General features: G+C 31.6%; 1 protein-coding gene across 1 annotated transcript; it reads left to right on the top strand.

The window, feature by feature from the left end:
* The first annotated feature begins 8,344 nt into the window (after positions 1-8,344).
* On the top strand, positions 8,345-9,238 carry LOC138349307 (uncharacterized). Its single transcript, XM_069299628.1, has 2 exons — positions 8,345-8,457; positions 8,857-9,238. The coding sequence occupies exons 1-2, from the start codon at positions 8,345-8,347 to the stop codon at positions 9,236-9,238; spliced, it is 495 nt and encodes a 164-aa protein (XP_069155729.1).
* The last annotated feature ends 6,932 nt before the right edge of the window (positions 9,239-16,170 follow it).

Below are 16,170 nucleotides of genomic sequence, written 5' to 3'. Positions count from 1 at the left end.
TGAAGCAGACAAAGAAAGCAAAGTATGTAAACTTACTAAATCCTATATGGCTTGAAAAAGGCACCAAAGCAATGACATGAAAAGTTTGATTCCTGCATGATTGAAAATGGTTTTAAAACAAATGAGTGTGATAAGTGCATATATCATAAGTCTTGGAATAATTCTCTTGTGATTATTTGCCTATATGTTGATGATTTGTTGATATTTGGCTCTAACATGAATGTTATTAATGAAGCTAAAAATGTTATTAGAAGCCATTTTGATATGAAAGATCTTGGTGAGGCAAATTTTATTCTTGGTATAAAAATAACAAGAACATGTGAGGGGATTTTCCTTGACCAGTCACATTATGTTGAGAAAATTTTGAAAAAAATATAACTTTCATGATTGCAAGCATGTTGCTACTCCTTTTGATTCAAGTGTTCACTTATTTCCCGTTGAAAGTGAAAATGATGTAATAAATCAAAAGGAATATGCTAGTATAATCAGAAGTTTGAGATATGTGACTGATTGCACTAGGCTTGATATTGCATATGCAGTAGAAGTACTTAGCAGGTTTACAAGCAAGCCAGGTAATGAACATTGACATGCTATAACAAGAGTTATGAGATATTTGATTGGAACAAAAAATTGTGGTTTGTTCAATAAAAAATATCCTGCTGTACTTGAAGGCTTTTATGATGCGGATTGGAACACTTTGTCAGGTGATCCTGTTCTACCACTGGTTATTTCTTTACTTTAGGTGGTGGTGCTGTTTGTTGGAGATCAAAAAAGCAAACTATAATTGCTAACTCTACCATGGAGGCTGAACTAATTGCTTTAGCTTCAGCTAGTGAGGAAGCGAATTGGTTAAGAGATTTATTGTTTCAAATTTCTTATTTTGAAAAACCAATTCCTCCTATTTTAATTCATTCTGATAGCACCGCTGCAATTGGTAGAGTTCATAACCATTATTACAACGGTAAATCCAGACCTATGAGGAGGAAATGCAGTAATGTAAGATCGTATTTGACAAATGGTACCATTAATGTTGAGTATGTCAAATCTTGTGATAATCTTGCAGATCCTCTTACGAAGGTCTTAACAAGAGAAAAGGTCTGGAGCACATCGAGGGGGATAGGATTGAAGCCTACAAATCCTTCAGTCATATATGAGGAAACTCAACCTGGGGAATAGAGATCCTATAACCAGGTTCAAAGGGAAAAACTAATCATATGATGACTTGTTATGAAAAATACACTATTTTTTCCCTCCCTATGATGTGAGTGCATTGTTTCCTATAGTTTGTGAAGGTTGAGTTGATAAAAACTCTTAATGAATATCTGTAGCCCGTATGGGTGGAGTGTTAATCTTACAGGAGCACTCTCGACAGATTTCACCTATGTGATGTGTGGAAGTAGTTCGCTTCCTATAAGAATGGGGCTTATTCTCAAATGCACTCATGAAACCGGGATAGCACATGACCATAACGTGCTGGCTGTTAAAGCTCATGTCAACACCTTGATTATTATGTGTGAGCAGTGATATTTTATTTCCCTGAAGCAGTCATAATTCAAGTCTGAGACCACTACGACTCTGGAGTAAATGCTACTGTTTCACTAAGTGGAGGTTCAATGCAGAGCACACCTTCATTATGCATAGTAGTCTTCCTTCAACTGATATACTCTCTTATCTAAATATTAAAATGAGTGGGGGATTGTTAGGTTATTAGCATTTTAATATTAATATTTAACATATTAAATTGCTTTATTTTGGAGTTATAAGAATGAACATTGGAATGGATGACTTCTACATCATCCATTAGCATTAGTTGTCCATTACTTTATTTCATTCTTAATACCTCCATTACTCTTTGTAACTTATGTAACATATGTAACTCCTATTGTAACCTATGTAACCCCTATTGTAACTTATGTAACTCCTATTATAACCTATGAAACTCCTAAGGCCATTATCTTCACTATTTACTACCTCCATTATCTTTCTATTCATTGCTAGGGAAACTTCTTGTAGTATAAATAGTGGTAGTCTTCATTTTGTTTTAGAGACACACAATTCATATGAGAAAACAAAGAGTGAAAGAGTTAGTCTAAAAGAGAGTTCTTATTAGTTGAAGGGAGGTGTTCTTTTTTGTGGAGCTTTGGACTCAACTCTTGTCCAGAATTGTTGAGTTATACTTTGTGAAGGTTGTTGTATCCTGGAGGGGACAAGTCAAAGAGGACTACCGCTGGACCGGTGAAAATATTTGCTGCAGTGGGCTTGAATCTCCTTAAAGAGAGCGACATATCCGCGGCTCAGCCTGAAGATATTACTTTCTTCATTTTATTTTCAATTGTAATCTTGCAATTTTATTATCTTGTAAGTTTTTCACTAACTCTAAATATATAGGTTGATTCGTTAACACTAGATTTTATTCCTGTTACCAGGTCCCAATCATGTTTAACAAACTGTATTCCGTGTTAAGCACTACGAATGCTCTTGCTTCTCAAGTTTTATTTTGATGTTGGTTCATGGTTACCTGTCTTGCTTTAATTTCCGTTACAATTATATGTATCTTTTCATATAAGAGTAGCTCTCTTAAGTTTTTTCATGTTTGAAAAATAATTAAAATCTCGATTTCATCATTTGGAATTGTGGAACTAGTTCAGTGCTTGGAGGTTTAGGATTTCTTCATTCATGCTGATTAGTTGATCATTTTCTCTCAAATGAGTAAGAGGCTTATTGTTAGCTTCAAATTTGATTCCAATTTTGCCATGACTTGGGTCATCTCCCTTTAGTTTTTTCACTAGTATTCGTACATACATGTGCCTAGGAATCTCGGAACTTGACAATTACATGTCATATTTGCCATTTCCTTTAGCATACCGAATCTATTCTCGTCTCTGTTATGTCACTTTGTTTTTCTTTCTTCTTTTCTGCTAATGACTGAAAGATTTCTCTGTTTCCTCAAAGGTTGGGGTTTGGAATGCTAATTCCCTTTTTCTGATTGAAAATAAAAAAATAAAAAAAATAATCCGCATCAATACGAATTTTGGCTCCATTACTCGCAACACGACTTCCACTTACAGTCACTGCCAACTATTTTGCTATATATGTTGCTTAACCTTAATTCGCTTGCTTTGCTCATTTCAAGTTGTTTAATTATGTTTCTTCCCTTCGTATTGTTTTTTTTTTAAAAAAATGTTGTGTTGAGGTGTCATTATTTGCATACTATTTCTTACCATCATTTGGTTGCATGTGACACCCCCGAGTCCCTTGGATTCCTATCTCTTCTTTCGCTTTCAGAGAGAGGGCCGTGGAGGCCCAACTTATTTCTTTCCTCGAGTGTCAACCTATAAAAACTCGGAGTACATATTCCGGAGTTGGAAGAATCAAAGGAGATAGGAAAAAATTGAAAGATTGGGCCAAAGTTTCATTTGTATTTTGTTATTTTTGGGCCTAAGCCCTTGTTATAATTTTTTTTTATGTATTTACTATTATTGAATGATTAGTTTAGGACAGGTATAAAAACAAATGGATCAAAAATCCAAAAAAGGGGTCCAAATGCCGATCCAGGCGGACAGAACCCGACTTTGGACCCCACATCTCTCTCTTTTACTTTCCCACATTTATTTGTTGATTGATTGTCGATAGTTTTAAGGTTAGAAAATTTGCAAATCCTCCGCAAGGCACTATACTTGGTTTTAATAACTCATCTTAAAAATCAACCAAAGTCTTAATAATCATAAAATAAGTTTTACAAGTCAAAACTCACTTAGACAAGTAAGTCGATATTTCAAGGATTTTTAACGAATTGCAATAAGTAAACTTTTAGCCAAATAAATTAGTTGTCGGATAACTGCAAGTAAGCTGATGGCTTAGGTGCTTTCAAACCTTCCTAAGACGTTAATATGAATCCTTGAACCCCATTAAAAATCTTTTAATTTGATTTTTTGTTTTAGTCAAATTGGAAGAAAAGTTTTTCTTGATTTTCTCAAAAATTAAGTTGTGATTCTAAAAAAAAAGACTCAAAAACATAGAGAATAAATATTTTTTCTTTTCCGAACAAAACACATAAAACCAAAAATTTATACCGTAAAAATGAAGAATAAGAATTTGAGTTTGTTATTTTAAGAATAAGAATAAGAATTTAATTTATTTTACATTTTATACACCACTATCCCCTCCCCCCCCCCCCCCTCAAAACAACTTTCACGTATAGCAAATACAAAATTTATATTTGTATGTTATAGCAAAGTTTGTATAATTGCGCTGCATAGCAAACATAAATATGTATATTTCGCTATACATATACAAAAAATAGTATATCGTGTACAATTTGTATATGTCTTTTATGTTATGCTTGTCAACTATATATTTATTTGTAGTTGTAGTTTATATATACATATACTCTATTATGTATATGTATATATGTGGAATATGTATATGATTTAATTTTTTTTGTATAATTTTATATTTTGTGGTTCAATCTTTGTGAACTTGCATATTAATTCAGTGCAGGTTCGTGTTTTGTTGTGATAATTTAGTTTGTATATTATATACAATATGTATAAGTATATTCCTATTATATTAGGCTTGTCAATTTAATATTTGTATGTGGATGTAATTTTATATATGTAGATATATTTTGTATAAGTATATATTTGAAATCTGTATAATAAATTGACTTGGCTATAATTTGTATAAGTATATGTTCTTTTTTGTTGTGATCTTTTGCTCCTTATATTTTGATAACCTTGCCAATTTATATACAATTTAATTTTTAAAAATAAATAAATAAGAATGCGCTAAATTATGTCACAAAAAAGAAGAAAATTCGCTAAACTCACGCACATTATATTTTAATAGAATTTCTTTTCTTCTATGACTTCTTCATTAGTTGGGACTCCTTTGTATCTGTATAAACAAACTAAAACATAGTAATTGATTATAGTCAAAATTACTACATATATATACTTAAAGAGATTATACAGACATGTATTATTATGCATAATTATGGAAAATATACAAACAACAAATTATATACAAACAAATGCTAATATCTACTGCTACTTGTATGTACAGTGTCTTTTGTACAAAATTTATAGATTGTGTATAAACAAACTAAAAACTAAAACATAATAATTATATATAAACAAAATTATCACATATATACTTCAAGAAATTATACAGACAAGTCTTGTTATGCGTAACTATGATACATATACAAACAAGAAATTATATACAAACAAATTTTATATATATACAATTAACTTTTATACAACATATGTATAAAGGAAATTCATATGCATGATAACGGTGTATACTACAAATAATAAAAAAATTATACAAATCTGGAAAAACAAACAAATAAACATAATAAATCTAAGAAAGTATTACTACATATATACAAAAGGCTTAGTATAGAATCATACAATAGAACTCAATAATTATTGTTTGTACATATATATTACGTTCTTAAGATCCATTCAATTCTATTAAGCGAGGAACAATGTCTTCAGATAATTTTGACTGATCACTGATAGAATTAATTGCTTTTGTTTTCCTCTTCTTTGTTGAACTAGATTCGCCTAATGTATTTGACTTTTTGATAATTTTATCCATTCGAATTGGGTCATTTTAAAATTTGGATCTGAAAATTAAAAGAATACATTGATTTAGACAGATTTTTTGGTGGTCCTTAAAAAAATTTTCGGCACGATTGAGAGCGTAGTGGGGAAGATTTTAAATTCAAACTAATTTTGTGGAGAGAAATTAGGAGAAACTAAAAGACATGGGAGAGAGGAAGAAGATGAAGTGAATTGTATGAAAGGAATAACTTTCATTTTTTATGGGAAAATTTCATATATGACAAACTTAATTGATTAAATAACATTATATGGGTATAGTTTACCTAATTATATTCTATGGGTATAGTTTAGTTATTTTAGGTTTTTTTAATTTTGTATATAGGTTTCTTTTGTTTTTTATTTATACAATTTTATTTTAAAAAATGGTTTGTAACTGAAGAGTTAAATATGCTAACAATAAATTTAGATGATTCTATAATTTAAAGTAAACGTCCGTAATTTAAGGTAAACGTGCAAATTCAATTTTTTTTTCAAAAAAAATAAGAAGTATACAACAATTGAAACACAAGATAAATTTGTTTTGCTGTTTATGAAACAACAGTTCATCAATTTTTTTGTTTTTCTTTATAATCGAATAAAAGTAATCGTTCATTGGATTAAAATTCATGTTTATTATTGCAATAATTATACAATGTTCTATTGGATTTATAAATTTTGATGTATGTGCGTTCGTTATTGTGGTGATAATTGTATACAGCCATATCGTAAGTGTTTTTCTTTTGAAAACTGGTTTCAAAAATCTATAAATTTTTTAAGAAGAAATTTCGTAGGATACAATTATATACTTTTTGTTGATGTAGTATTTGTATATTATAAAGAAGATCAATGTAATCAAATACAGGTAATCGTTGTTGATAATTGTATATAGCCATAACGTAAGTGTTTTGCTTTTGAAAACTGATTTCAAAAATATAAAAAAATTTAAAGAAGAAAATTCATATGATACAATTATATACTTTTTTGATGTAGTATTTGTATATTAAAAAGAAGATCAGTTTAAAAATTATTAATCTGATTGTATAATAGTGTTGTATAAATTGTATATATGATATTTTGTGAATGATTTGAAATAAAATTTTGTTTGAAGTTGTACGGATAATGGCCTCATTGGCTATTTTGGTTATGCATTCAGAAAAATGGGACAATACAAATAGGTACATTGATTATACTATAGAGAGAGTAGTTTTTAAGGAACAATCAACGTTTCTTGAGTTTTATATTATTATTGTCACACAGATTGGTGTTGATATGAATAATAAGACTTTGAAGATTGAGTACAAGGTTGAAGAAAGCAATAAACGAATGGTTATACACAATGACATGGGTGTCAGGGTGTACGTAATGCTTAAAAAGGCCAACATTGATTTTAACAAGTTTCCTATTTGTATAACTATTTTGGATTCATGTGATAGACAGATTTCTCGGTGTCAAGGTCTATCATATGGATAGATGGGGGTGTTGGCAACTGTTGCAGAAAATGATTGTCATGGTATGATTGTTGTTGAATAGGAGGAAATAAATGTTGAATTTGTATCGATTGATACAACTGGGGTGATTTCAGATGAATCTAACAAGCATGTTGAGGTTGATCAAGTATACAAGGACAGATCAATTTTGAAAGCAGTCATGAAAAGATATGCGATTAAAGAGAGATTTCAGTATAAAACTGCTAGGTTCAATAAGGTAGTGTGGCTCTCAAATAGCGTCTTTTAAAATGTATAAATATTTTTATTGCATAGTGTAAAATAAATTTATATACTTTATGAATTGATTAAATGTGATGAAAAATATCATGCAATTATACTCTGAAATGTTATTCTAAGGGATGTGAATGGTTAATGAAGGCCTCTAATATCAACAAATCTGGAATGTTCAGAATTCGAGCATTCAACAGAAAGCATACATGTCCTTTAAAAGATAGAGTTTATTCTCAAAGACATGTAACTAGCAATTTAATTGGAGGGGTTGTGAAACATAAATTTGTAGATCATAAGCGTAAATATACACCAGTTGATATAAAAAAAGATGTGAAGATTGATCTTGGAGTTGATGTTAACTATATGTTGGCTTGGATAGCCAGGAAGAAAGCGTTGAAATCTTTAAGGGGTACACCAACTGGGTCATATGCAAAGTTACCTGCGTATTTGTATATGATGGATATCACTTACCTGGGGTCTCATATACGTATGAAAAATAGTATACATAATGAGTTCTTGTATCTATTTGTTGCATTGAATACATTTATATAAGGATTCAATCATTGTAGACCAGTAGTCGTGGTGGATGGTAGTCATCTGAGAGGTCCATATAATGGGACATTTGTTGCAGCAAGCACTACAGATGGCGCAGGTATATATATAAAATAATGTATATGTATATACATGAATCTTTGTATATGTACATTTAAATATACGATTTCGTCATTAAAAATAAATTGTATATTGATATTGTTGTAGGACATATATTTCCACTTGCGTATGATATTATTGATTCAGAAAACGATGCTGCCTGAACTTGGTTTTTGAGCAACTTAATGAAGCATACGGTGAGAGGAGTAACATGTGTGTTGTGTTGATAGAAATGAGAGCATTATAAAGGCTGTTACAAATGTATACACTAATGTACCACACTATGCGTGTATGTGACACTTACGGAATAATGTTCAGAAAAAATTTAGAAAATCTCATGAGAAGTTATCTGGTGTATTCTATACAATGGCAAAAGCTTGCACAAAGAATGAATTTGATATGTTAATGGATACTATAGAAAAGGAAGATATAAGAGTCAAAGAGTATTTGGAGTTAGCTGGATATGAGAAATGGACTCTGTGTTATGCACAAGCACATAGAGGATACACATGACATCAAATATTGATGAGAGTATAAATATTGCACTTGTTTCAGCGAGAGAATTGCCTATTTTTGAATTTCTCGAAGAGGTAAGACTATTATTTGGAAGGTGGAATCATGACTACAAGAAGGAGGCAACTTGCACATTTACATCATTGATTGAAAAATACCATGACATACTAGCAGAGAATGAAGCAATGAGCACAAGAATGACAGTAATATTTAAGAATAATTGTATAATTAGTAATGTGTAAATATTTAATTGTATATTATATATTAGTATGCATTGATTTTTTTAATTGTATTTATAAATGAGCAGGTTGTACCGTCAACGGAATATGTGCACAATGTTAATGATGATGAAAGATATTTTGTAGGCTGTCTGAAAGAAAAGCTTGCACCTGTGGAAGATTTCAGTACGAGGAAATACCTTATGAACATGCTTGGATCGTATTGAAGTGGAAGAGTCTACCACCAGATGAATATTGCTCTGATTTATACAAACCAAAGACAATGTTGAAGACCTATAATATGCCTGTACATCCTTTACCGGGTGTAAAAGCATGGCTGATTCCGGATAGCGTACTTGCTGATGAAGTATTACCTCCAAAATTTAAACGACCTACTGGCAAGCCAAAGGGTAAGCCTAAAAAAAAAGCAAGAAAGTTATCGAGGATTAAGGGGAAAAATACATGTAGCACTTGTGGAATGGCAGGTCATAATAGGCTTTCATGTAGGAATAAGCCACAAGATGTTTAAGGTTGAATTTTTTTTCCATTAAATTGAATTGAAACTCTATGCATCTATATTGTAATTTATGACTTAATTGAATTCCTGGTTTTTGTATAATTATATGACTTAAATTACGTCGTAATTTTGTTATATGTTGTATATTAATGTGTGTGTTGGTTGTCCTATAATAAAATCTTTTTTTATAAACAAATAGTACATACTTAAAAGAATACAAATTCCTAAATCCGATTTGTATATATATATATATACTCAACATGATAAAATGTTAAATAAACAACTAGATCTTATAAAAGTAAAACCTTATTAGCCTAAAATATAGTAGTTGCATTAATTTGTATAGAAACAGTGCATATATATATGTAAGAATAAAAAACATTGAGTTTTAAAACGAATTTTTATTCAAATAAGTTGTGTATGTATATATTTATTTATATAATACAATATACAAAATAACACTAAGATAGAAATTGTTAGATCTATTTTTAGATGTAATGTCAAATGCATATGTGCAATTAAAAAGAAAAATATAGTGTCATATATTTGTATAACACTAAGATGATAGCTTAAAACAAGAAAAATGATATTACAAGTTAGTTAAAACAAACGGTAGCGTAAAATTGTTAATTTAAACCAAATACTTAAACTTTCAACTAAACAAAAAATATGTTACGACTATGGTAAAAAGCTACTGGATTGTAATCCTTTCAGTACTGTTGTTTTTTGTGCGATTCCTGACTGGTTTTAAAGGCGCTTCACTATCATTGACAGCTCCAACTTGTAGCTTTTGAATGCCGTGATTCCACAATAATGTACCGTATCTAATACGAACTTCTTTTGGGTCTAAATCTGCTGGAATGTCTTTCCTCTCACTCAAAAACTCCACGTATGACGCAACATACACTTCATAATCCGTAAAAAATTATACGCAAAAAAAACTTCAAATGTTATTATACTACTTAAAGTGTAACTATATTCAATAAAATATAAAATTAATGAAATTTGAACTTACAAACCACCAGCTGGTTGTTGGGGAATATACAATTTCAAAGGAATCGTATACGGTATGACCTTGATATCGATGGTGACTTGCAACATCCAAACCTTTCTTCATATAGAAATCAGATTTTACAAGATACATCGGGATAAGTTGCATACTTCTTGATGTGATTAACAACAAATGAGTGGTGAAGAGAATCGTTGATTGAATCGTACACCTTGATGCATTGATCATTGAAAGATATGACAATCAGAATCCAATGTAACCTCCCTTCTAAGTTAATTGGGATGAATACATCATCGACTGTGTGCCATGGTGCATACGCTGGCTTCTTGTATCCATTAATGTAATCAATAATCATCTCGTCTAAAACTTCCTTAGAAAGGTCACCTTTTTATTCCATAATATGTATTCCAAGCATTTAGAAAAACAGTATTGAAATTGCAACATAGATTTGTGAATTTGTATGTGCTACTGTTGGAGTATTTGACATTTTTTCTTATGTAGTAGAATATGACATCTATGTGCTGTGATAAAATAAGTAATAATATTATAAGTTCTAAATTATACAATTTCATCTAATTTATACACTTTTAATAAAAAAAATGGAAACATACCAAGTTAAATCAACTGGCGCTCAAATCCGATATTGTAGAACCAATTCTTATTGCCAATTGTTGCTACACCAAAATTAAACAACTGTAGTAATGTTGCCTTTTCTTTCTTGTAGCGATCCTCCGCATAGTTCCTAATATAAACAATACAAAATAACTACACAAAACAAACGATTAAAAATATAATTGTATATAATACAAATAAATATGTTACTTTTTGTAATGCTTGACGAGTAAGTCTTCTTTCATCCATATCCAAAAATTTGAAAACAAATCAGACTTCCTTATCAGACAATGAAACAAATGGATGTTTCAGATAAAAAACAATTGGTTGTCGGAACGAACTACCTGAAAAGTTCAGTATACAAATATTTACATCATGCACACAATATGGTTATTTATGATAATGTAAACATAAATAATTGTTGCATATCAGCATCCGACCCGAATGAAGTCATGTATGGAGATATGTTGAATGGACCTGGGCGTCTAGGCCTAACAGCTGGCATTGGTGTTACTTCAGCTTCAACTTGTTTTTGTAATACAATATTTTGCAGTGTGTTCATGCTTGGAAAAAAATATTTTGATAATTCATCCTGTGATTCAGTTACAGATGTTTCCTGATTTGAATCAGGCATGTGTACCATTTGTATAAGTGCTGCAATTATAATAGACTCCTTTGCATCTGCAATACGCTCATCAGATGCAGCAATGTATATGTTATTATGTACCTGACTGTTTGAGCTACTTTCAGTTTTCTTTTAGGCATTTTGCTGGGCATCCACGGTAGCATCCAACACTACTTGATCTGGTGAGGCAGTACTACTTAGATCATTCAAATTATCACCCAAATCAACTTGATCCAACAGTGCAGAATTCGGGTTTAGATCTTTCAAGTTATCTCCCATCTTAATAGAAAAAGATAACTTAAATATCCAACAAATTGATTATATAAAAATATACTAAATTTTAAAATGTATATAATTATTTACGAATACATCATGATCTTTTAATTCACTTGAATGACCTATCGACTGTTTTTGTGCACCTAACTGTGAAGAGTTGGTATTTGACTGATGAAAATGAGTGACATGCGTTTCTTGCATGACTTCTTCAACAGTAGCCTGAAAATGTACACAATATACGAAAATATGTTGTAATATATTCTATATACAAATAAGTGAGATGTTGGTATACAATATCCAAATTTGAGCTATATTAGCATATAGTTCATATTTATTTTATACCTACAAAATTAAAAAAATTGAATTTATGTATATACAATTAATGTCATTTCAGTATGCGTATAAATGAATTAATGTGTAAGTATATACAAATATTACCTCTTAATCTGTCAATTTTCTAGATTGACTTTGGGGTTCATGTGGAGAGTAAGTGGGCTGGTGATGAAAATTTTCGACGGGTGATTCTTGATCATCATCAACGACGTTAACCTGAAAATAATTATCTAACTTTATTCATTAGAATGTATTATATATTATGTTGTATATAAATAATTAAAACTTAAAATTTATACATCTGATTCCTTGGAATTTATGGCTTTGAACACTGTTTTGAAGTTGTCTTCAATAATTTTTCTCAAATCAGCGAAATCGTCCTTGACCTATATGAGTAAGGTGCATTTCTGATTAATAATTGTATATAATCTTCGCAACTAACTTATATTTATATAATAATTGATTACCGATTTTTTGAATGCTTCAAATTCATCATGCCAAATGATAATGCATGTTGACTTCTTGCTTTGCCCCATTTATGTTCCGTCTTGTACACCTTTCTGCTCTCCATGTTTATTGTTGTGTGACATACCTACATCATTGTTTTTCTCAACACTGTTGATATTGATGGACTGTGATCGTGTGGCTTTGCGCGGCATTGATCTTCGTGTATAGGTCTTATTGCCTTTGTTGAAGATTTGTTGAGGGAGATAACTGTAACAGATTGCTTTTATTCCTAATCGGAGAGGAACATTCAATAACTTTCTCTTTTCCTTTTCTGCTTGTTATAATACGCGGGTTTTGGAAATCATCATCCGGCTCTGTAGCTTTATTGTGATCAGAATACTCAATATGTGGGGCCTGAGAAATTGATTGGTCTATCGGTGGAGGAAGTTGGAAGCTTTGAATTTTCATTGCTGTTGGTTCAATATTTCTGGACTTAATCTGCATAATCATGAAAAATTATAAGTCAATATAATCAAAATGTGATATACAAATTATAGTAAAAAAATGCATATCGAATTATCTGCACATTTGAAGATTGTTTTCATGAAATAATCAAACCGAGGATGGTCATTCTTAGTCACCCAATTGATAATCCGAGAAATGTGACTAGAAACCTTGACAGCAATCTTGTCATCAACATACGAGCAACATTCATAGAACCAAACTTACATTGGAAGGGGAAAGCTTTGAATCCTATAGTATTGTCCAGTTGGTTTTATCTTGTAGTTGATGGATTTGGCAAGTTCATTAAAAGACTTTCAACCCCACGGATAATCCATAAATCTACCTGTTTCAACCAGATCAAAGTCCAACCTATCTATTGTTGTTGTGGTAGGTTCGGCAGACATGATAAATTCATGTATATAATATAGAATCCCAAACTTGTATGCATCTTTCTGATTGTCACCCCATACCTTTGCTTTAAAAGCTTCAGCCAATCAATCTTTAATGACAGGAGAATTTTCTGAAAAATACTCAGCGATGATTCTATTGGGTTGATCAGTATCAAAGCAGAAGTCAGCACCATTATCAGAACAATCCAAACCAGAAATAATGGAAAACTCCCTGATTGTGAATCGAAGCGTTGTGACATTTATATAAAAAAAGGTATTGCATTGACAAAACTACCTTCCAACTCCCTCAACATAAAGCATCTAAACAATTGTGCTTGCACGTGACATCGTCTCATTGTTGTCAACTGTGCAAAACATGATGATGTACATATACAATTATATTGATTTGGAGACAGTTTATTCTGAAACTCATTCAATGTATTGATTTGTGTATAACATTGCATGTGAATTGTCCTTTTTTCATAGTTCTTGCAAATAAATCTGACTACCTAAAAAAAAGGGAAAATCTACATTATTTCAATCAAGGACTACATATAAATACATTTTTTGTATATATAAAAAAAAAGTATGCATACAATATACATTTGTAATTATTTTCCCATCTGTATAACTAAATACAATTAGTTTTTGTATATGTATACAAAAACAGTTGATTTTGAAAGCAGTATCTAACTAAATACAATTACTTTTTGTATATGTATACATAAACAGAAAATTTTGAAAGCAGTCATGGACAGATCAATTTTTGTATATGTATACAAACTTACCTTTTTTGTATATTAATATGTGTATATGAATATGGTAGTTAAACTTAATATATACTAACTTCAATAATTTATATATAAATACTAAAATATACAAATTATAATCATATATGAAATTTTCCCATCTGTATAACTAAATCCAATTACTTTTTGTATATGTATACAGAAACAAAAATAATATGGAGCCTTTAATATACAATCCGCTACTACCACTATTAAAACTTAGTATATTATTTATTATACATAACTTAAAGTATGTATAAAGTAATCAAATCCACAGACACATGCAATAATTAAATGAATATACAAATAAATAATGGAATATATATAACTAAATCATGTGTGTACTAAACATGGAATATACTGTATACTGTTGACACCAAATTTTGACCCATGCCGGTATAAATTAGTTTTCGAGCATCTTAAATTTCCAAACAAGTTAAAATAATTAGTTTTATAAATTTTAAAAAAAATATATAAAGTTCGCGTTATTAATAAGTATTCTATTAAACTAATTTAGTTTAAAATTATGGTTATATTTTGAATCACTATTTTACAATTTAAATAATTATATTACTAAATAAAGAAGCTCGTTAATTAATTAATTCAAATTCGTTTTATTTAAGGTATGGCCAAATTTATTATCCTAACTCAATTTGGCTATTTATTAAATTAACCCTCTCAAATTTCCAATTCAATTTAGGGCCATTTTTGCAAATTCCCTCTAAAACCCATTCAACCAATTAAATCCAGCCCCCAAGCCCATTTTATTTCCTTCCATTCAAACCCATTCCCAAGTTCAGCGGCCCATTCCAAATTTAATGTTCTCAGGCCCAAATTTCTTTTCTCAGGTTTCCAATTAATCCCAACACTTAACACCCAGGCCCAACACGTCAACCCAATCCTTTTATTCCTTCCCCAAGCCCATTTTTGTTTACCCTCAGCCCCAAGCCCCAAGTCAGAAGCCCAAATCAAAAATTAATTCCCACTCCACCATCAGCCCATTTCTTTTCCCCCTTTCCTTGACCCGTCCAGCCCAATTCCCCCTCCTTCATCTCCCCTTCTCCCTCATGCTCTCCCTTCCCCACGCGAAATCCCCGTCACACGACAAATTCCCAGAAGACACCAAAACCCCCAGACGCAGCCCTCCCCCTGCAAACGAACCCACGCGACCCCAACAAAAAAAACCCCCATGAAAAATAGACACGTAACCCAGCCCTTCCCCTCACGCTCTCTCCCTCGTTTCTCTCATCGCGCGTGGTGGAGGGGGTAGCAACGAACACCTGCTGCCCTGCCACTCTGTACACGACTCTGCGCACAAGACGACGCGAGAGCTCGTCCTTGCAATGCGGATTTTGCGCCACGAAGTTCGCAAGGACATCAAACTCATCTCGATCGTCCACCTCGTTCATCCGTTGGAGATTTGGAGCATCTTCGGAGCATATTCATTTTTGTGGGGGGAAGATTTGAAATTTCAAATTCAAAATGGGCCGAATTCGATTTTACCCGCCTTCCCTTGGAACCCTAATTGTTTTCCTATTTAAACCTCATCTTCCTTCAAACAAAAGGTTGGAGATTTTTTGGTTGAGAAGTTTTCTGAGAGTTGGAATTTTTGTTGAAAGGGTTGGACGATTGAGCGAAAAAAAAATTGAAGAGTAGTCGGGAGTTGCTCTCGATCGGAATTTTTTCTTTTGCGGGTTTCACTTTTGGTCTTGTAAGAACAGAAGAGAGGGAGAGAGTCACGCAACTTGGGAGACTGAAGTCACGATTCTGTTCCCTTTGCTCGTCGGGTCATTTTCAATATAGCTTGGAGCTTATTTGGTGGTGGAAGCTCGTTACCTCACTCGTCGTTGCCGTTCGCTGCATAAAGAAAGGTGAGAATCAATCCTCCTTTTGTTTATGACTCGTCTTCTTTCTCAGTTGTTGCTGTGATGTGTTGGGTTTTGGCTGTGATTGTTGAATTC

The sequence above is a fragment of the Solanum lycopersicum genome, chromosome 6, assembly GCF_036512215.1.
Source record: "Solanum lycopersicum chromosome 6, SLM_r2.1".
Taxonomy (NCBI): domain Eukaryota; kingdom Viridiplantae; phylum Streptophyta; class Magnoliopsida; order Solanales; family Solanaceae; genus Solanum; species Solanum lycopersicum.
The sequence above is the reverse complement of the archived record's forward strand: the minus strand, read 5'-3'. Positions and strand labels throughout refer to the sequence as shown.